The sequence below is a fragment of the Spodoptera frugiperda genome, chromosome 1 (genome assembly GCF_023101765.2).
Source record: "Spodoptera frugiperda isolate SF20-4 chromosome 1, AGI-APGP_CSIRO_Sfru_2.0, whole genome shotgun sequence".
NCBI classification, from domain to species: domain Eukaryota; kingdom Metazoa; phylum Arthropoda; class Insecta; order Lepidoptera; family Noctuidae; genus Spodoptera; species Spodoptera frugiperda.
In genome coordinates, this window is record NC_064212.1 from 1344468 (window position 1) to 1369283 (window position 24816).

General features: G+C 35.1%; 1 protein-coding gene across 1 annotated transcript in view; it reads right to left on the reverse strand.

The window, feature by feature from the left end:
• Positions 1-24439, reverse strand: part of LOC118273039 (SUN domain-containing ossification factor) — an 86701-nt gene extending 62262 nt beyond the window's left edge. Inside the window, exons 1-2 of the mRNA XM_035589789.2 lie at positions 24123-24439; positions 23807-24040 (exon numbers count right to left, since the gene is read on the reverse strand). Coding sequence (XP_035445682.1) covers positions 23807-24040; positions 24123-24211 — 323 coding nt within the window. The 5' untranslated portion in view covers positions 24212-24439. The remainder of the gene's footprint in view (positions 1-23806; positions 24041-24122) is intronic.
• Positions 24440-24816: the final 377 nt, after the last annotated feature.

A 24816-nucleotide genomic window follows, 5' to 3' on the forward strand; every position in this document is an offset into this window, starting at 1 on the left:
CGAAGATTGATTATTAGGAAGCAGCTGATTGAAGACTACACTCGATTATTGTATAAAACCAACATAATTACTGCCAAGGGAGAGTTTACAGTGATTATAATTGCTGGTCCTTGGGTACACAAACTCGATATTAGTTATCTGTCTCGGAGAGAGCTCAGGGATCAACACAGACCTATGTTTAAAGCATTATTTTTACATTTTCGCCGTTCCAGTTTCCCTTGAGTTGACTTTTACATCTTAAGATGATAGGACCCTGACACGTTATCATTTTCTTTCTTAGACTTATTAGTATGGTAATATTTATTATGGAAAAGCTTGGGTTGGATGACAGCACTGAATTTGTGCGTGATATCAATTTGTAGAAAACTTGCAGATGCTTTTATGAAGTTGGTGGTGAAGTTTCAATATTATAATGTTGATATTGATTTTAAATGCTACATCAAAGTTAATTAAACAATTATTTTGATAAATGAAAAGCTGTTCTTACTAGTCCAGCTTCGGAATTGTCCATCTAATTTCACGAGAAATCTATCGCGTAAATTAGTTGCAAATTGAAACATTTATCACCTAGCAGTGCAAATGTATTTTATAGAAACTCAATCGTACTATAAAATAGGTGTGAAATTAGACCAAGTCCAAGTACTTTGGTTTCATTGAAAATAGCATTAAGGCCTCATAAAATATTTATCAATACTTTACAGCTCGGAATAGTTATAAAGTTACTCATTACGATGCCTAAGCGATGGATTAGGGCCCTTTCCCTACTTAATAGCATAGAGTTTATGGTCCCATTAATAAAGTGTCCGATCGACCTATAGAGACCGAAATAAAATGGCTGCTTACTAATTATCGGCACATTATTATGGTAATACTCGAAACAATATAGCACGAGTTTCTATACTTTCTATTATTAATAATAATCAGAAGAGTGCACTAACACGAGTTTTCGCTGGCAAGTGCAAATTGTTGGGACAAGGCTTCCTGTGTGAAAGCAAGCGCTTTCTTCTTAAATCACCATATATCTGGTTGTATCATCAATGTAACATACTATTATGGTAAACTGCCTCAGCTTAGATACTGTCCGTAGTTAAACTTTGTTGGTACTTAATGGTTTAAGTAATGTAGATGCTTGAGCTTATTAAACTTAGACGTGACTTGGAACTCATTAACGTTACATATTTTATGTTTATATGTGATCATGTGATTAAGGATTTGATTTGTGGTATTAAAACGGCAGTAAACACCTAGTTAACTATTAATGATTGAAACCTTATTTATTTTGCAATGAAAATGTCAAACACAAAACTGATTTATCCTTCATCGATGTAAAATTCGATATGGATAGTTATAATGAAGCAAAAGTTAGTGAAGTAAATAATAGAACCATTAAAACGCATCAACTGGCAACACAGGATAGCGGCCGCGTCCACTTCCTCCCTATATATGGCAACACTGATAATAAGCTCGCTACCTATCAACTGTCCGCCGAGATTAACATTAGAAAGGTCCAGTGGACTGATAAAATCGGAATTAAATAGATTTTCTACTTGTTTTTTCTTATAATGAGGTGTTGGGACATGTTCAGGTTTTCAATCTAGATAGATATTTTGAAACTGATGAGTAACGGTGTTTTTGTTTTAATTGCTTGTTTGTCGAACTAACAGCTGGGTTTCGGGGAATCCTTTTTAATGGATACTAAACATTTATGAGCACAAAAAACTTGGAAACGGAACACGACTGTCAGATAAATCACAAACAAAAATACTGATTCTGCAAAGCCGTGAAGTTTTTTGGGGAGTGCAGGGAAGCCCAAAGAGGACTTTCCCGAAATTTCGACATGAACGGAAAAACGACGACGCTTATCTCGCATTTTCGTCAAGAATTCTTACAGAAAATCATGAGACTATTTTATTTGTGACACTGTCGTCACAAATAAAATCGTCTCATGAATTTTATTCCTGTTTATTACACACTACTGTAGATAGCAAAATATACAATAAATAACAGAAGCACGGATGCAAATTCTACCGCAACTACAAGACGTTTACATATCTCAATGAGGGCAGAGGAGTGCGTGCCACACACAAATATATCTCTCGAGACAGTCTACAAGCACCCAGCGGGCAAACCAACTGATGAAGTGCAAATTGTGCTTTTAAATCCTGTATTTGCACATAAAGAAGATAAATCCTAAACATTAATATTAGACAAACAAAGGATGCTTTAGGCTGTTTCGTTAGTTAAGTGTTTGGAAGCAAATTATTATATTGGGAAGTTAGATTTTAGAATGTATTGTCATCAGCCTGTGGCTATCAGGCTTTCCAACTGCTGAGCAAATGTCTCGTCTCACACAGAGAAGGAATGACCGCTACCACTACAAATCTACAGGCAGATTGGCGATAGGCAAAACCAATGCACCCATTATTATCACGCATTAAGAGATTAATAAAGTAAAACAGGTTCAATTGATACCTGAATTTATTTAAGAATTTTTCAAGAGTATGGAAAGTACCAATTTCCTCTTAAATGGAATAGTACAGTAAAAAGTAATTGGAGAAAACTATAGTTACATTTTCTAACTGCTCTAGAATAAATATGAGATGTCATTTTATAACTGATTTTATTTGTTTTTGAAAGTAGACGGTAAATGGATAACACATAAAATACAAACACAAATATATGAACCTAATAAAACAGTGTATATTTGCAATACTTTATTTAGAAAGTGTTTATTATAGTATATAGAAATTGTTTGAGCACTTTAAAGGGCAATAAAATAAAAACAAATAATTATTAATAAAGGTAAAGCAATTAGGAAGAATGTTTGATGTATTAGATGTGTAGGTACTTTTGTTAGAAAATAAATTTCTCTAAAGCTGGGGTTCTCAACCTTTGCCTGGTCAAGGACCACTTATTTTATTACTATTACTTTATTCATGTAGCTTTCTCGTTCACTTTTTTGTATGTGTTTTGAGTATTGTAAGTGTAATAGTTGTTATTTTTTATTCATTTCGTGGACCTTTTTTTTCATCTGCGGACCACTAGTAGTCGGTGGTCCACGGACCACCGGTTGGAAAAGCACTGCTCTAAAGTATCTTTAATGGAAAAGCATTTCTGTAGGTTTAGAAGTTTAAATTTGTTTCTTTATCTATACCGTTTAAAATCTTAATTTAGCTAAAACTGTTAAAATAAGATTAGAATCAGACAATTAGAAATTACTAGACAGTAGAATACCAATTTAATTATCTCTACGACACTCAACCTGTTTTGTACAGGCCCTAATTGTGTTGGAAAACTACTGTTAGTAGAAAATAACAAGGCAACTGAAATTAACACATTAAAAATAGTGTTAATTGGCTTTTAAAATAATATTTATCGAGACATAAGTAAAATTAACGATGCAATAGCGTTTAAAATGAATATTAATTAAGCCACCTATCAAGTTTTAGACGTATCTAGAAACTGAATAACAAAAACAGAATTTTCTCGTATGTATATTATCCATTTAACCATTAAGACCTATTTTCGTATAATATGCGAAGTTATTAATAGGAAAACATAGTTTTTTATCAACTTACTTTTAATTGCTTTTGGTAGAAATTTCACAACACTGTCCCGTTTTTCTTTGAAAAATTTTCCATTGGCGATAAATACCTATGTACTAATATGTATTTTCACGAAATATTATTAGCATACATATTAGTTTGTTATCATAGGTTGAGTGACTTTTTAAAGTTAGTAGTAGAATGGCAGGTTTTTCTGCAAATGCGTCGCAACTTGTTTGGTATTGTTAGCTGTCGTGTGTTAATAACAAGAGGAAAATTCAGTTATTTTTTAATGTTTTTTTTTTTGTAACCATGTAGACAGAATGTGTCTATAGAACTAAGTTAGATACAAATATAAATTGAAAGTCACCTAATTGAATAGAACGGATGACATGGTTCAATTGAGGTAAAATTTCCTCAATTTCAATATTATTTAAGAAGCTAACTTTGTCTTTAATTGTCAAGACGTGAAAACTATTTGTAACAATAAACGATTGGCTAAAATCTAACAAAATTTATTACCGAACTGTTTATTCAAGATTTAAAGGTGTATCCATCTACATCGCTTGCTATGCGCTTTAAAAAAACCAGCAAATCACTATCCATTTCAGACCACCATCAAGCATGGAAGCTGCGCCACAAGAACCGGTCTTATCTTCCGCAAATAAAATATCTTTGCAATCACGTGATATCAAGTCATCATAATACTATGTACAAATCAATTTGCAATAATCTACGTCTCAAGTGGTTCCAAGAAACGACATCGAACGACCTTCACCATGATTTGAAATTAAATAACAAATGTTTATATTTTTAGTGCATAAGTATTTAAATTGATCTTTAAACATAGTTATTTTAAAGTCAAAATTGCTCAATCAATTCAGCGTGTATGGCAGTTAGACTCATTAATAGATGTGAAGTTAGATGTCCATGTCTAAAATTATGAGGTTTAGAGATTCAGTGGGTTATTAAAGTAAAGCAGGATAGCTAAAAACGTCTCATCTCAAATATCTTGTGCTATTAAAAAGAAAACCAAACTGCTATAGAGCTGTCAATAAAGGATCGTAGAAAAAAGGGGAGTTCTTTTCAAAATCTATAATATTTACGTACACATAAAAATATCAATATAATACAAATAACACGAAGCAAAAACTGGACACTATTATCGATTTCTAAATGCAAGAGGAAATCCATTAGTTACTTAATCATGCTTGGACGTTTAATCGATCGATCAAGGACCGGTGTCCGGTGAAGACCAATGTCGTAATACCGTTTCAAAATATTGAAATTAATTTCACAAAACAATTAGGTATGGAGGCACGCGACAATGAGATATCAGCTAAAAAACTGATAGAAGCGTAAAGAATCTCAATCAATTTGAGAGAGATGGGTATCGTATCAAAGGACCAAAATTTTGACATGGAGTTTCATTTAGCGTACCAAAGGACCACGTTTACTTCGATATTGCAAATACAAATACATTTCATAATTCCATATTCCTACGAGTATACAGACGTAATCCTCCTTTGAAATGTAAGACTGTATAACATTTAGGTATCGGTCATCTACTTTGTATAATTTGCAATTGACGTTTTGCTTGTGAAGTGTCATCATCACTCTGGGTATAAAACCATTCGTTTCTATTATGAACGCTCTCTTCCCTCGATAAATCATTGAGTATTCACCATTAATTCTGGGCAATAAATTGTGCACATGCTTCAAAAACTCATCGGTGCACGTCCGGGATCAGAACCGCGACTTCGCTCTTACTGCACAAGATGGAGAATAAATGAAATATGAATAAGACTTTTTACATCCTTTACATCGCTTATTTTTCTTCATTGTACATAGTTACTTTAGTGATCCGATTACAATTCAATACGTGATAATATGCCACGATTCAGTTTCTTATATTAGGTAAAAACTTTATTTTTGTTGGAACATTGCCTATACGTTTGCTTTTTACATTTTTAATGATAGTAATCTAAACCCTTCTATCATCTGGTTTGTCGATTTTTACAGATTTGGTCCTTGTAGTCGTGTTCTCATCCTCTATAATATTATTTCTCTTATTTACTACTCCATGTTTCTATCCGACCACCTACCTAGAAACTATGGCAGCATATAAGTAAATGAGCGAAGGCTTTAAGTTCCCATATTTCGTTTCTGACATTTCAACATTTTACGACTGCTGTGTGAAATACGTTACTTTTAGACACCGACGTGTCAGATTTCTATAGCACGATTTGTATTAAACTTTACACGTCCCGTCTAGAATTTAACGTCGCTTATAAATAACTTAAGCAATACATAAATATCTAGCAGCCATTGTTACGTATACGATGTTATAAACTACAGTTGCCTAAAACCCTAAAATAGACTACATATGAAAGTCACGATAACCTTTCTTCTACACACATAATCGTACAAAAAAACCAAAGAAAAGAACCACAGACGAAATCAAATCGATACGAGAGCACGCTACATCGCGTGAAAACTCAGTCCAAGTCAGACGGTCCTTAAATGGAACAGAAGCTTTTCCAAACGATCTTAGCCCTTACAGATACGCGGCGTTCAAACTGTCTGTAATTACATAGATTATTTATATTTATATGCATTTGTCATTGGATGTGTAGGCGGAGAGAAAGCAACATTTATCCGACGGTTTATGGTACTGGTCTCAGTAATAATGCGTATAATTCACCCAATGCGTAATAGATATCTGTTCAGCTGTGTATACAATGCCGTCTGTCACTGATGTTATACAGCACCACTTAGATTTAGATCTGCAATTTGTCAAAGCTTTATTGTAACTACTAACCCAGCTGTAGAACTGAGGGTCGGTTCGAAAATTGCTACTTTTCTAATCGATTTTCCAGACAGTTTAAGTATTAAAGCTGACGTAATATCCAGACCAACCTTTCGGACTAACGAAATGTATCTATCTACGAAATGGTTCACATCAATAATTCAACAGGGTCGAATTGAAGGCACGGCCTTTCGACCGCATCGGTACACACCCAAAGGACCACTATCTTTATTTATTTGAATTAACTCGCACCGAGCCACTATAATTTATACCTTTTCAGTGGATAAAGAAAATAATGAACAAAAGAATAGAATTGAAAATAAACTTTTCCACGAGTTTCTGTCGTCATGTGAAAACTAATGTGATCTAGTTTAAAAAACTCATTAATTTGGAGTGATAAAGTATAGTGCTTTTTATACCAAAAGAACGGCTGGAAAATAAATAAACTACTTTTAACGTTTAAGTAAGCAATAAAAGCATTTTGTCAAATGAAACTGCTGCAAGTTGGAACGGGCCTTACCACGTGACAGTTGTATCGGCAAGCCGGGTTCCTTCAGCATATCTTCCAGTTGCCACCGAACGAACGTGAGAATCAAACTAAATTCGCAATTACCTACTAAGAACTAAGATTTATTACATTAAACACGCTCATTTCACTTTCGGAATCGTGTACGAGAAAACGCGAACAAGTGGTAGACGGCCCTTGTCTGTTAGCCGATTCAACATTAAGCCGATCGGCTTTCCCTACAACAATCGTAAATAACGAATTCATTACGAATAACATAACCGTTTAGTTGTTTTATTGTGGTGCACGGGAGATTAGATTTTCATTGCCACTATAAAGCTGAAATGCGCCGTAAAGCCGAGATCTAGTTAGTAGGGAAAGAGAGGGACTTTATGATATCGCATGTAATGGAACGTGTCACTTTGAGTTGTTGGACAAATAATTGTTTCCAACGTCCGGATAGAAATCTCCGCTTGTTAGATATGATTCGTTCCATATTTGGGTTCTAGTGTATGAATTGAATCGAGTTTCTAAAACTGGATTACGTTACTAAAAGCGTCGCTTTATTCGTGACAAAAAATAAAAGGCACTCAATGAAAAGAGTACCCACGAAATGGCCATTTGATGGAATTACCAATCTTTATCTCGATAAAATTGTAGGTATTAAAAGACGCAAAAACCGCGGAACGAAACCAGCTACGAAATAGAAATAAGCTTTATCTGTATGGGAATAAGATTGAGTTTAGATCGCGTGTCATGTGCAGAGGTTTGGCCACTAATGATGGCAAAAAGTGTGTGTTTGTATAACATTGAATTTATCACTTTCCCTGTATCGGACACCAGCTGAGCAGGACTAACGGCTGTTAATCGTGCGTCTGACATTACATTACTATAGTTACTAGAAATTAACTCGACAATCAATAATAACGTTGTTTGTAATGTCGTCTAAAGTGTGAACCGAGTTAAAGGTCTCATTAATCTGTGGTGTGTCACAGCTTGGTGTCCCTAAGTAAAAAAATAAGTCTGGGGCTTTTTTAATTTTGAATGAATGTCTCAATTGTCTTAATGTAAAAATATGTTCTGCATTCAAGAGATGCACAGTAGCACTTCTATACATATATCCCTTCAGGGCATTAAAGGTGCGGTATTATAGAGCGTTCAATGAAATCTCATAATGTTTGCAGGAAGTATTTTACTATTATTATTTCTTGTTCGACATATACAGTAATGAATTACATGGTAATGTATTTGATTATAAACCAAATATAAGGATGTCATAATATTGACGAAACCTTTGAGAGCAGGAAGATATTCCGTTTTTACAAAGAATTGTTCATTTATTACTATTGTAGGTTACCAGCATATAGCATTGTATGACATTTATACAGCGTTACCGTGAACAATTGTGATTCTCATACTTTTTCAATTTTGCAGATAAGTTACTACATAATCGTAAACCAAGCACCCAACCGTTTGAAGCAACGCTTCTATTGACCGCTTACATTTATATTTTCAACAGTTTCGCCACATTCAGTAGTAAGTGCAAGAGTTTCCTCAGACACTTAGTAGCCTTCAACGGCAATAATCTTTATAGATAACCGACCCATAATACCCACCATTAAATTATTAGTACCAGACGTTAATACGATGGCTTTTTATCACTCTAGAAACGCCATTACTCTTAGTAATTGCGCTGGCAAATTACCATGGTAACCATAGTTGAAAACCAATTATCGCAGTTTATGACTCGGTACTAACAGATTTCTGTGACAGAACTTAAAAATCAATCGCAAATAAATTTTCATTGTGAAATGATTTCTAGAAATATTGATGTAGGTAGGTTCACTAGAGGTTAGAGTACAAAGGCGTCAATAGCTGCAAAAACGAAGGTCATGAATACAATACAATGGCATAATACATGGCTGTGGAAACGGATTTAAATTTACAATGAGATCCGATCATTACAATATCATACCTAACTACTGCATGGCGCACCAGCCAAGGAAATAACAGTGAGGAATGTAGAGCAACTAAAACTAAGAGACCCAAAACCTTTTTTGGAGTTAGACACTTCAATAACGCAAGTCGACAGCAACTCGAACCAAAGCTGTCGACTTAAGGAGACCATAGTAGCCAGTCTCACGACCCAGACAGTTGAACGACCGATTGCAACGTCCGAGGCAATACCTTTTACAAACCACGGAAAGCAACGAAATGCGGCGTACTTTCAAAACTACTGTAAAGACTAGCTACTCCCGCGCGGTTTCACCCGCTCCTCGGCTCCTATTCATCATAACGTGATGTTTTATAGCCTATAGCCTGGATAAATGGACTATCCAACACAAAAAGAATTATTCAATTCCAACCAGCAGTTCCGGAGATTAGCGCGGTCAAACAAAACGATAAATAAACTCTTCAGCTTTATATTATTATTATAATAATATAGATACGCGAGAACTAGGTATAACTGAAACATGGTTCAAAGAGACGATTGCAGGATAAGATCGCAAGATACATAATGATATTGAGAGAAACCAGATAGAAACTATGAAAAATATGGCTGTTTCTAACCATAGTGATATATAGACGCCATGGTGATCTTATCTTTGTACTATATGGTAGATGTAACGCTGAATTAAATGCTGCTAAGACTGTGGGACGATTTCCCATTGATAGTATCGGTTAGTCTTTATTGGGTGTTTGAAGATTCACGGGGAAGACTGTAACTGGGACTTCAGAGAAGGTCTAATTAGAACATCCGCGCCCTCTACAGATGCAGATGATGAAGTGGGCACCGGAGTGGTTTTAATGAGGTAAGAACCCCACACGCCCTAGTCTCTCTCCCCAAAATTTAAGGCGCCTTTTGATGGTTTGCCCCTGTAGCCGAAAAAGATGACTAAAACTAAGTGAAGCAAGTGGTATAGCAATAAAACACTTATTTCTTAAATATATTTTTACGAGTCATTAAATGTTTTTGGAAGGAAGGGTTCTTTCATATTCCGTTTGCTAATTAGCTTTTTGTCCAAACCAGGGTCGATAGTTTAATAAATTGAGTGGTTAAAAGAATAAATTACGGATCTGATTTAATTATAACACAAAACCTTTAATTTAATTTAATTGACTTGTTGAGCCACCAACAAAATATATTCAAAAATAACAATTCTTCCTACTATGATGACAGCTATAATTTTATGTACATTTCAGTATAAGTACGGCAAATTTATTCAACACCATTTTAATGACGTCAATATTAGATAGAGTTTAATAGTCCATAATAATAAAATAAATAGAGCGAGAAATATTCCATTGCCTACTAACAATTTGAATTTATCGACAATTTTCTATAACATATAAAATATGTCGTAAAGTGAAAACAAACTGATTTGTCCTTCGAGTCGCAAGCGCAGCTACCGAACACGACTGGTTTGTGCAGACTTTAACATGATATTTTTCAATATGGAGTCTTATGATGCAGTCTGATTTTTAGTACAAAAATGTAATTTAAAGAGTATTTTCTAGTCTCTCTCACAGCTAAAAATGGTTTTACTCAAGCAATTACTGTGCGGATCTCAAGTTTTAAATAAAATACGCGTCTGCGCAGAAATCGGGTCCATTAAACTATTGCCCCACATTTACAATCAGTGAACCACGACCATTTACATTGCAAATGTAAGTAGCAAGCCGATTAACTAGTATTTTGTTCATGTATTATGTGGAACAAGTATACTCGTAACTAGCTATACTAAAATTATTATAAGGAGAAACATTTGACTGTTTATTTTATGGAATAAGTGAGTAAACGACGGATCACCTGATGATAAGCAGGACGCCGTACATAGGCACCCGCAACACTAGAGTTGTTACAAGTTCAAGGCATTTAACGTTGTTTCACGCCGGTCCTCTGTGAGGCCATAGTATCACAGTTATGGTGAGCCAGCTTGCCGTGGCATAGTTTTTCGATGAAATTTTTGTTACTTTGCATTGCAAATAATGGAACGATTTGAAAAAATATTTCACAACTATACAGGCAGCCATGTATGAATTGTACATGAATAAAACATATTTATCCCAATATTCGTGCTGAGCTGCTGCAGAGAAATACTAAAAATGCGAACGAAACCGCAGGCGGAAAGCTAGTAGAGTTTGAAACATAAAACTAAGATAACTTTTATCTAAAGAACAATAATATGGGGGTTTGACATAATTCTTTGTACCCATATACTGTCAATAATGTATTTCTTAGATAATAAGTTCGAAGGCTGAAACTGTAAGTAGGTTTACCTATATGAATGTTTGTAAACGCACCCACTACACAGAAGAAAATCCTAGTGTAGGCAACGCAATTTTTTTTTAAACCCCTAAACATACGAATTCTTACTCAATTCCTAACAAACACTATCTGAAAGTTTATAAATTCAGTTTACAGAAACAGCTCTCGAACTAATAAAAACTCAACTATGCCTCGTTTCCAAAAATAAACACAAAGATCGAACATAGCAAAAATGTTAATATTCACATCATTCATACTCGTAGGTACTTAACATAACAAAAATGTAACAAACATCTTTCTAATATTAACACGGCCTCGTCGAGCGCACTGCCAAAGCTTACTGTCATATATTTATGCGCGTACGCATGTTACCGTTACGTTAACTTACACCTGTTTACCTTGTGACATTGAAAAGGTATTTTCGTTTGACCGTCAATACATTGTATGTTTGTTTGTAATTATTCATAGATTATTATGTATTACGAACATCTGGTAATTATTTAATATTTTATTATTAGTTAATGACGATTTTCTCGGCCGTTTCCAAGGTACCTATTTGATATTTACATGAGTAAGTACGTGGGGGTTAAATAATGTTTTTAGATCTGTTGACTGATCGATAGAACTAATTTATTCATAGAAAATATTAAGTTTGGAAATATTTAAAATAACCACTACTTCACGAGCTGTTTTGATATATTATGTATTTGATTTGACAAAAAGAGTACTATACTGATCAGTTTTACTGTAGTTTTCCTTATTTGACAGTTCCCACGATCCAAAATTTTATCTGATTGTTATCTAAACATTATCATAACCTCATACCTTCCTTTTCGCTTGTCTATAGTCTGATAAAAATACAGATATACTAGGTACAAACATTACATTCATTCAGTATTAATTACATTGGTCTTTAAATAAGCAATCACAATAAATCAAGACTTAAAGCGAATTCTTAGTATTGCCTATTAAAAAGTAACACAAAACCAATTAAGGAACTACTAGACTAGACTAATCAAAATTAATTTGTTAGCACTAAATATTTCATTACATAAGACGCCTGCGACATAGCGCAGCCTATATCTAACGCCGTGCGGGAATTTCTCCGTACGGGAATTGCGCTGTGCGGGAATTACTCCGTGCGGGAATTGCGCTGTGCGGGAATTACTCCGTGCGGGAATTGCGCCGTGCGGGAATTACTCCGTGCGGGAATTTCTCCGTGCGGGAATTTCTCCGTGCGGGAATTGCTCCGTGCGGGAATTACTCCGTGCGGGAATAACTCCGTGCGGGAATTGCTCCGTGCGGGAATTTCTCCGTGCGGGAATTGCTCCGTGCGGGAATTGCACGTTGCTGGAATTGCTCCGTGCGGGAATTGCGCAGTCGGGTTTTTTAGTTTTTATATTACTTTTTTCACCATTTGTGTTAAGTCCCACGTAATAGGTAGTGAGCCTATTGCCATATACTGGGCACGATTCCAGACTCCGTGCTATACTACTGTCAGTTAACAAATTCAATATTTCCACCCATCAGAAATACTATCGTGTTTAGAGAAAAAAAAAAGATACAAAATCAATTTAGTCAGACACTAGGCTAGGCGGCTAATCAATTTCCTGGCACTGAATGCTTTATCTGAACCATAGATATTGAACGTTATTGTATCAGCTTTTGTTTTATTACATAACAATGTTATACAATAACTAAACGTTCTTATACAATTATTATTTCACTGCTCGATATAATTTATCTATCAATGGCCGAAAGCTATTTAGGTAATAGGTAATGTCTACAGTTATTCTGGTAATAGGTAATGGAAACAAACGTGTAGTACCAGTCTTTGTATTCTAGCAGACAAACGGTAAATTATTTGGGGCTGAATAATAAAATTTTCATTCTCTTATTGCTAACCTCATCATTATCACATCAAGAGCCCGTCACATTTGACAGTCCATTGGAGACATTAGAGGGTTTGCAATAATTACCACAAGTGTTGGAGATCGCAATTTAAAAGGTTCAGAGTGCTTTATACGACTTTGCTTTACGTTAAAAGAAAACGGAACGAGGGCGCGTTCCGCACTCTGATTAGTTGATACATTCGCGCTGACCAATGAGAGGGCCGTACGCGCTCGTTACATTTTCGTTCGCGTAAAGCAAACTCGTACTAAGGGTACTGTTGCAATTTAAAACTCGTCACTTCACAAACATCCTTAAAAATAAAGCAATGGAAACTTCTCAATACAAAGTACATACATATAAGAGTGTTATTGTCCAGATGAGTTATTTTCTTACGTCATTATTTAGCTAAAACAGTAGTTAATAAAGTACCTAGTTTTCCCATGTGGAATTCCATGAAACATTATAAAACAAGGTAATAAGTAAATTATATTAAATTGAAATGACATAATAGTAATAAATAACTTATAGCGGTAGGTATTTAACTACTATTTATTTACCAAAATTACTCATGAACATTCAATTTATTCTTAATGGAGTGAGACAAAAATCCATCGGTCTGCTTTAATTTAATCGAAATTGGTTCGGTAGTATCGGTCATTTTGTGATAAAAGAGCATCCCTACACTAATTTTACATTTATTGGACTAAACATAAGATCTTATTCAGAAAGAGCGATGTGATAAAACACTTGTTGAATGTTGTGAATGTTTCATAGATACAGCTAAAATATCTACAGCAATATAAAGCGTGTCAACAATATGTGAAATAGTAATTAAAATGAATTGACACCGTCATAGTTTCGTGACAGTTTTATTAGCACATCACGTTCCCGTCAATAAATGCGTCACTTGAGCGCATTCCTTGCGTAATAATCATAGTTACCTACTGCGTGAATGACCACAAATCGGTTTAATTCATTCGTGGTCACACTATTATATTTAAAAAAAAACAATAAAACAAAACTGAAATTCAAAATCACACCAAAAATGTTTGTACATGTTCAAAATTATTCTATACCACTCTCTCCAGACACAAAAATCATACCTTGTTTTTGAGGGGAAAAATCATCTAATGTCTTCTCCCGCCTTGAGCGACGCGAAAGGGAGTGTCAGACTCTTATTGACTAAAAACCAACCCCTTTCTACTTTTACTTTTCGAGCCGGAGCCCCGTTAAACGTCCTAGCTACCTAGCAGCTCCGGAAAATCATACCATACATTAATTATTCTTTGGTGAAACGTAAAAACAAGACAAACGATAAATACACTTTCGTTCAAAATATTAACATTAAATTGATTGACAGACTAAGATTAATATAAAGAAAAGTTGATATAAGACAACACACCCACCGTTGACCGTATTAGTCATCGATCGCTAGCACAATTACTGCAAATCATGCACAACCATATGCGCCAATACTTCACTAATAGTTATTAACAGCTCATAAAACCACTGTAATGGCAATTAGCAGCTTACTAAATAGCAAACCGATCATTTCTCATTAGCACCAACTAATTTACATTGCAGTTTTGGCACTAATAATTTGGAATCGACAGTACGATATTTCAGCTGGTTCGGTTTTCCTAAAATGGTCCTAGTCTAGACGTGCATTGCTGAGTAAATTGTCCCGTACTTTGTTTATTAAATTGTTAATGAATTAATATAATGGTATTGGTAACAATTCGCAGTCCAAAAATGGTCCTGTTTTCATGAATGGTCAAATGAGCTGTTGGAGCGACAGATGGTAAATGACCGACAACCAATGGACGGGTGCCACCTTTGCATTCATATTATCAACTAAAAGAACTGGTAGAATTAACCTTTTAATATGTTTTTGTGAGGATATGTTTAATGTATTTTATTCTTTTTTTAACTACTGAATGGATCCAAATAAAATTCGGGACAGACTATAGTCTGGCAAACCACATAAGCCGTTTTATCCGCGCAACATGGGCGAAGGCGCTGGCAGAAGCTACCGATCAACAACCTCTTTTGGGCTTTCCAAACGAAACGAAAATATCCATATCTGTCAGCGTCCTAAATTATACCTCATTGCAGTTATCATTATTGGCTGGAGAACGTTGTCTGCGCACGAGTGTATTTATACAATATTTGGCATTCCGCCCTGCAGATAATTTTGACTTATTGCTGTTCAACAGTCATTCAATCATGCTGAATTAATCTCGTGTGTAGAACGAGGAACTTATGTTTCATTGACTTCTAATTTATAGTAGTTACCTGCATATAATTTAGCTTTTGGCTATGTTATAACAAGGTTTGAATAATTTACCATGTCAACAGAATTTATAACATAGTATGTTGGGGAAGAAAAAACTTACTCAAAGAATTAAAAGATAATCTTATTAGCTCAAGCTGGAAAATCTTCATGCAGTCCTCTGCCTCTTGGCTGAGAAAGATGGTGTGGACTATCAGACTCTTATAGGCGAAAAACCACTCCGGTATGGGAACTTCACACTTCCAAAGCCCCGCAATCATGGCGACCAGTCTTCCATGCCCCGCTTCACTCAGTAAGAGCAGTCTATTCAATAATTCAAGGTCTAATAACTTTTTATACCTTTCATTTTTGTAACACAATAGATAGATGATACTCTTACACGGTCAAACTAAACGAATCGAGATGAAAATTGGCGGAAAACTAAAAACTGGTCTTGATAAAGACATCAGGTACTTTTCATCACTAGGAAAATAGACATGGTTAATGCATTAGCAAAAACAGCATATCTATACTAGAAGCAACAATTTTGACATTTGCCAAAGCGTATTTCCTACTATGTATCAAGTCTTTTAGTCAGCCAAAGTAGATTAGTCTTCTTCAAATGTTTGCGATATTGCAAACATTTGCAATAGATAATATTAGCCACCTGGACATGTTTTGTACATGCCAAAACTCCAGGCGATACAAACTGGCGACGGGATACAAATCTTATCTTTTTTACCAAGACTTAGTACGAGTTCGCTTTACGTTGAACGAAAACGAAACGAGAGCGTGTTTGGCGCTGTGATTGGCCGACGCGAATGAACCAACCAATCAGAGCGCTGAACGCCCTCTCGTTTCGATTACTTTAAACGTAAAGCAAACTCGTACTAAGGGTACAGTTGAGTTCTCCAATTTCTTTTTGGACCCTTAGTGATAGAGTTGTAATATGTAAGACATGTAGGAAATACCAAACACATTTCGTTTCCAAAATATTATCGCGATTAATCAATATGATTTCTTGTTATAACTACAATCGTTTAATACGTACCTACATACATACGAAATTTTTGCGAATGAATGAATTCACATAAACAATTTGCAACATCACGAATATAGTCGACGTAGACAAAATTTATCTAAACAAGTACACAACATTCTTATAGAGATTATTATGATAAGAACCGTTTATCAAGTCATTAACATTTCATTACGTATCACAGATTTAGGCAAATGTTGAGAGATTAGAAGCTCTCTTGATAATACAACAGTTAACTAAGCTGCTGTCTATCTTTCGGAAGATTTGGTGAGTGTAATGAAAGTATAGAATATATTATATATTTTTTTTTGGGATAAGCCGATGAACGAGCAGACGGATCACCTGATGGAAAGCAATCGCCACCGCCCATTTACACCCGAAACACCAGAGGTGCGAAAGTGCCTTGCAGGCCTTTTGGGGGATTTAAGATGGAGTTTGTAGCTCATTTATATGAATCAACAAGTAACTTTTTTTATTGATCCAATGTAAAACATTAAAAAATTCGGAGGAGTAGGTAGGCTCTCGACAGCGGAAGATGAAGGGAAAAATTTTACCCTTATTTTGACAGATTTTCAGATGATTAAAAACAAAAAAAAACAACAAATTTGGCTTTCCAAGCATTAATAAAGTACTAAAGAAGAAGACAATTTTAAGTTACATCTATCTAAAATTCTTGTAAAAGAAGAGTTCTTCATAATAAATGACGAGATACGGATACGAAGCAGTACAGAAGCTGTATCGTTACCTTCGGAAGGTCATTGGCTACAGCCATCATTGTTTTGCTCTCACATCGAAGGCTGTGCGCTATTTATAGTGAAGACTTTCGATTTCCATACGTCGACCGTTGAAATGCCGTTATTTTGACGGACGCGCGAGTCCACTGAGAATTGTATTGATGGTGTTTGATATTGTGGCAAATTGTAAAGATAAGGTATTGCGTACACTACTAGATATTGCGTCACACCTTTTCCGTAGTGTATTTTTAAGTATTTTTTTTTATTGCAATTCGTTAAGCTTAGGAAGTCTAGGGACACACAAACACGTATTTGTTTATTGAGAACTTTACAAAACGTAAAATTATAAATATTTCTAAATCGAAACTTTCTGCCTCGCACAACAAAACTGTGGAATGAGCTGTCGTCGGCGGTATTTCCGAACCGATACGACTTGAAACCTTCAAGAAAAGAGCATACTCCTTATGGCCGGCAAAGCACTTGTGACTCCTCTGGTGTTGCGGGTGTCCATGGGCGGCGCTGATCGCTTACCATCAGGTGACCCATCCATTTATTTGCTACCTAAAATCTCCCAGAATAACCACTTAGTTCAGAATACTGGGTACTTATGCGGTTTATTTGATTAAGTAAACGCACCCACGTTACAAGAGAAAATCCTACTGTGGGCGGGACCAATATTTCAAAAAAAGCTTTTAATTCTAACATAAAACACTTCAAATCCGAATATCGAATAAACTATAGACAACATTATCTCATGAAAAATGTTCTATTTCTATTCATTCCGCGTAAAACATTTTCAGCTACATGAAAAGTAGCTCAACTTATGAAACATGAGACTCGCTTTCAGGTTAAGTGCTATGAAACATAAAACTTACTTAAAACTAGGTACAGAAGTAGTAAAATTCTGCAAAATATGAGCTAAATATAATACCTAAGTAGGTACTCACAAGTAGATTAAAATAACTCTTAACAAATATGAGAGATCGGATTTGAGATAAGGTTAGGTATTACAAAATTGTATGCTTTGTTGATTATAATTTTAGAAGCATAGGTGGAAATTCAACAAGAAATAGTAATTTATTTTGTAAACGTCTTATTCTTGTCTTCTTATCTTAGCCTGGAAGGACATCCAAAGCTGCGGATGATGAGTATTACCGGTGCCCCGTTTCGAAAAGCAGGAGTGGGAACGGGGTAGTTTTTAGTCAGTAAGAGTCTGACACTCCCTCTCGCCTCGCCCAAGGCTAGAGAAGTCATTAGATGATTTTCTCCCCTCAAAAATAAAGCCTGGAGAAACATACAGACAGTAAAAAGAACAGGCGAACAGTGCGGTTTAAGGGTATAAAAACAAAATCTTCAAATTAAGAGAATCAATGCAATATAACCAGAAAGATATTATCTTAGTACAAGGTTACTATAACATGTCTATAATAAGACGATAGAGTAATTGATCTATATCTCAACATAATGGATATCTTGCATCAGAAAGTACGACCTTGTACCATCAGACGATATGCTCTGAAAACTACTGTTTGAAGTACGAATTTGGCACTTATGGAATGATACTTTAAGGTATCTTTTCGACCTATAAGTAAGTGCTTTAGGTTATGCTCCTCAAAAATAAGTAACGTATTCATATTGCATACATTTCCTAAAGTTTCCTTACATGTTACAAAACCGTCTCTCTGGACTCCACCGCATACTCCACCGTGTTAGTTCGTTAAACTCAAAAACTGCTAAACGCATTTGGATATTTGTCACCAGAAGATAGTGTTCTTAAAGACGTCTCTTGTCACCAGCGGATAGTGATTCTTGAAGACGTTTTAGGACGTAGATAATTTGTAAAGTTGTAGAGGGAAAGATTGTTTATTCATAGACTTCCAATTATTTTAATCGAAAGAAAGAATATAGAAAATTCTAGTCAACATTTCATCATATTGTGTAACATTTATCAATTGAGTTTAAAATAGACATTTTATTTACATTTGTGTTAAAAATAATGGAATTTCCCATTTTCCTATCAGATCAGATAGACGTCAGACACGCACAGAATATACATAATTGTTGCGACAAACATGTCTCGTATATGTTTACTACTAAATAATTATATGTTCACGTGCAAAAACCTATTATTTTATTGCCTTATAATGTTCATGAATGACAGTCCCATAACTATTGCTATTGACGTACTTCGTTTAATTTTTATACAACTTTGTTTATGATAACTATAAGCCGGTAAACAAGGAAATAGATCACCTGATGGTAAGCAATCGCCGCCGCCCATGGAAATAAAAATGCTCCCGTTTCTCTTAATGCACATTGATTTCCCCGAATCTGTGTGAGATCCTTTTCTAAACATAGAAGTTCAATCACCAAGGAAGTCGAGTCAAAGGGAAGTCATTTATCCACAACGAGAATGTCCCGCAGTTTATTTTTAACATATATTTCGTCCTCGTTAAACACCGGACATGTCTTTTTAAAACCAAAAAGGGACATTTTAAAGTTTCAATCAATTTCAAAGTCATTTTTTTAAACAGTAATGAAAGACATACTTAATATGGACATACCTATACTTTATTCAGATTGGAATTATTCATTTTATTTTCAACTAACGACCCGCCCCAGATTCGCATGAGTGCAATGGTGATATACATATAAACATTCCTCTTGAATCACTCTATCTATTAAAAAAACCGTATTAAAATCCGTTGCGTAGTTTTAAAGATTTAAACATACAAAGGAAAACATAGGGAGAGATAAAGCGACTTGGTTTTATACTATGTAGTAACAAGCGTATTAAATATCTAAATTATAGCTGAATCTGAAAGCAATTTCTAGACTGTAGTTATGGATGAACTGTCCTTGAAAAATATACCTAACTAGCTGAGTGTATTATCGATTGAAACTAACAATAGATGTTAAAATACGAAGCGACAACGATGCGGGTGGTGCTCATGAGGGGCATATTGTGTACCTATTACACGGTCTTATAACTTTATATTAAGGCCTGGTTATGCTTTGTGCATCAATTATGTGCAGTTAAAGTCAGTTAACATAATAATCTCTATCCAAAATTAGTGCGGTTCGGATAATAAATGGAAATTGTCGCATAAAGCTTCGTCTCCACTAGGAACATTTGTCGAACGACATGTGTCCCCAGAGACATCGAGCGATGTCGGACGACATCGACACGACATTTTTAAATCTTCATCGACTGTGCGACAAGGAACAATGCGGCGATGACGTCGGACGTCCCTCGACAAATGTTCTTAGTGGAGACGAGGATTAATTCTCATAAACCAGACATATACATCAATCATTACAACAACAACAAATCTTTTGGTTTCATTTTAATATTCAATTATTCAAAAACGTGACCGTATCTAAGGATAAATAATTGCAAACATACCACTTAATATTCAGCAAAGATATTAAATAACACTTCGAATATCGTTTTCACAAATATCGAGTCGAAATAAAACCGGCTTACATTTTATCACGGGAAGTAGATAAACAAAGTCGGAATTTAGAGTCCAGAATTGTTTTGATTGGCACTGGTTTCAGAATAACATATAAAATTGGGATCACACACGACGGAGAAAAAACATCCCTGACCCATTTGGAAGTCCGAATTACTTCCTTTGTTAATGGGTTATATAACTTTTTTTTTGAGCGGTCGGTAATACCATCCAATGTCTTCTCCCGCCTTGGATGAGGTAAGAGGGAGTGTCAGACTCTTACTGACTAAAAACCACCCCGTTTCTTCTCCAGCTTTGAGCCAGAGCCCCGGTAACCTGTTACGTTGTCCGCAGCTCCGGATGGGTTAAATAAGCTAACACTAATTTTGCTTTATGGATGGGTGACCATAATTATCACCTGGAGATTTCCGAGATTCCGTGCTCTAAAGAACGCGTCAAGCCAGTTATTTAACGGTTACCACTGTCATAGCGAATTCTCGACCCCAAAAAGCAGTTTAGCGACAAAATATCTCAGCAAGGTCAATGTACAATGATTACGATTTACGAGTAAATATATGTGGGTTCCGGTCCACGCCTTGCAACGTCACAAACGTAGTTATTGAAAACCTGAATGTTTTACAAATTATGTTCTGATTTTATTTATTTGTAACCATATCGATGGTGTTAACGACCTTTTTTTCAAAATGGAAAATCATCCAATGATTTTTCTCGCCTTGGGCGCGGCGAGAGGTGTCGGACTCTTACTGACCAAAAACCACCCCGTTCCTACTCGAGCCGGAGCCCCGGTAAACCCGCTAGTTAGTTCGCAGTCCTACTGGGCCTTTCTGGTCGGGCGGCGAGCTACCCTTACTCGCCGTCCGCAGACCCGCACTTACGGTGGCCGTGTCAATGACATAGGAATCATAAATTTTGCACTATAACGATGGCATCGCTGACAAATTTTAGTGTCGTGCCTGATATCTAATCACAAGTTGTTTTGACAGTATATTTACGCAGACCGACAGTCATTGCTACGCATTTTGTTTAGCTATCGATTTCAATCGACAGTTACAATCTATGATCGTATTTTCCGCAAAGTAAAAAGTAATATATCACCAACTTCATACATGCGAATTAAAAACACACTTTATGTGACATTGGCATGTGCTAAAAAAATAGCAAGTTGACAATCGACACACATTACGCTCTACTTCTTCAAACCGGTATTTGTATAAAAGGCCTTTCTCTTTTTTTTATTGCAGGTACATCTTCAACTATATTCCAGTGCAGTACCCTTAGTATGAGTTTGCTTTACGTTGAAAGTAATCGAAACTAGAGTGTGTTCGGCGCTTTGATTGGCCGGCTACAAAAACCAACCAATCAGAGACCCAAACGCGCTCTCGTTTCGTTTTTGTTCAACGCAAAGTAAACTTTTTTAAAATACAGTTTCGCCCTTCGATCACAACTTTGGAACTTTGTAGGCTTAAGAGTACAAAATTGTTTTTGGAATGTTTATCAGTAAAGGAAAGACAGTCAATGCGAATAGTAGGTGTGTTACAGTCAAAACGTGCCAGCCACTGATAACAGGTATACCAACAATCGTGATTACTTTCCCAGTGAACCAGAACGATAAGAGATAATAGAAATACCTCGACAATCTATTTCGTAAGTCATAATCCTCGTATTAGTTGCAAATACTAGATTGTGGGTGTTTCCAATACGTGCAGATATATCTATCTCAATTAGTGTGATTAATAGATATGATTTGTATAGCAGGAAATCCAATATTTTTTTAAAGATAAAAATTGTATCTTATGAGACTTTTTACATAGTTTTATTTAGCTTGACAAGAGTTTGTTTGGGTCTAATTGGCTTTAAACCCCCTTTGATTGATGTGATATTTGGTACACACTCTTAATCTTGAAGCCCATAAAAATTGTTTAATATAAAAAAGTATTTTTATGTATTACTTCTTTACAGATTGCATCTTACATCATCATCATCATCAGATAACATCTTTGTAGTTAGTCCATTTGTTTTTTAAACTCCCATCAGTATTGATGATGCAATCTTGACAAAAATTGACACCAACTACACAACGTCACACGCACACACACACAACACACATTTATCCTCGAAGGGGTAGGCAGAGGTGCACATTACGGAATGTAATGCCACTATACATTGTACACCCACTTTTCACCATTTGTGTTATAACTAAGTCCCATGTAATACCCCTATTACATGTGAACCTATTGACATCAACTACAACAAACTTTACTGAGAAATAAGTAACTATATCATAACATTGCAATTTAAACCATATGGCAATGTAATAGATATGAACACACCCACACAAATTTATCACTTTTAATAACAAGTCATATCCACATTAATATCAACGGTTTGATAGTGAAAAGTAACTACATATTTTTAATGTATATTTTCATTTTAAACTTTCTTTTATCTGTGATTACGTGTTACAGTTGACTGGCTTCCTTGTAATATGATCGTATGGTCTAATTCCTATCAGTTTTAAATTGAAACTCAAACATTCATTTATATGTTTGGAATTTGTGAACCGTTTCAAATGGTTGTAGCATATGTCTTAATATATTTTAGTAATTTTTTTTGGACCGGGTAAAATTGTCTAATGTCTAATCCCGCCTAGGGTGAGGCGAGAGAGTATCAAGACTTATTGACTAAAAACCATCTCGTTCCTACTGTTGGTTATTTTATACAGTCTCAAGTAAACAAATATTTTATATGAAAATTACTTTAATTACACTTACAAATAAATAATTTGAAAGTGTAATCTTTTTTATTAATTATAGATGATAAAGTAGGCCTTTTATAAATCGATCTTTTATCAATAAATGATGATTAATTAATAAAATTAAGATATTAATCACTAAAGATGAATGTGGCAAAATAACTGCATGACTTTTTATGTAATTTTAATAAATTATAAAAAATAAACCAACCAACCAAAAAAACCAAATTGCTGTTGTAGCTAGTTCAGCAATTTGTTCAGTGAATTAGAAATTAGTTAAACACTGACTTACATTACAGTTTTATTTATATTATAACCATTTTTAGCACAATGTCTAAGGAAGGTAGAGTGAGAATATTGAAGATTTATTTTTAAGCCATTCAATGTTAAATGTAACAAAAACAAATGATTGAGTGCAAAAAACTGAAGGCCAGTGAAGGCAGTGAATAGTTTCACTTTCACTGGTTGCTCCAGTAATAGTAAAGAGTTAGAAGTTATTATTATTACTCACCCTTCTGTTGTCACAGAGTTCAGAGACAATGTCTCCGCAATTATCATCTCATGGTCCTCCTTCTTCTCGTCTTCAGCCAACTGGGCCTCAGGGGACACCTGAGATCCTGGCACTTCCTCCTCACCAATCTCCACTTTCTGACTGACATTATGCAGTCCTGATAGGTCTACTTTCGTATCGACACCGCCCTCGCCTTGGAGAGCCTCCGAAACCACCAAAATGAAGAGAGCACAACTGTGGAGTACCATATGAATTAGATTCTTATAGGAGCAGTATGTATTTAGGTTCAGTACAAAGAATAAAACGTTTACGGTACCTGGATAACACTGAAATTGTCAGCAACGACGTGTAGATAACACATAAACCACCCTTCATCGTAATATCAATGAAATATCCACAGTCCATATCATTTTGTGCGTAAAATTAAAACATATTCGCGACGCCTTCAAACTCAACAAAAAACGAATAATATTAATAATCACACATAACACTAACACAATTAACACATTTTGAGGGGTTGAATAATATTATAAAAATTAACTGCCGTCGCCAAACGGATAAAAATGTGGGAACGAACTTTTGCTCAATTTTACTAAAATCGAATCGTGTAATTTGACAGTTGCCAAAATTTTTTGTTCTTGTTGTCAGTACCAAAATAAACGCTTTCTATTGGTGGAAGGAAACATGTGTTTTAAATGTAAGCCGTTGCACCAATAGGAGTTAAACATTTAATACCTTAGCTCTGTTTTTATTGGAGCTACCATATGACTTTGGCACAAGTTTCATTCTAAGCTATAATGCTGTCGACGTTTACAATTTTTTTGTAAAAGATAAATGTGAAGAGAAAAAATTTACTATAGAATAACATTTGTTGATGTTATATTCAATATCGAATTTCTTTATTATTATTAAAATTTTATCTTTTGTGCTAAAAATGATGTTAAATATTATTTTTTGTTATGATAATCACGCCAGTGTAACGGAGCAGCTTCAAGCCGTTCATAGTGTTG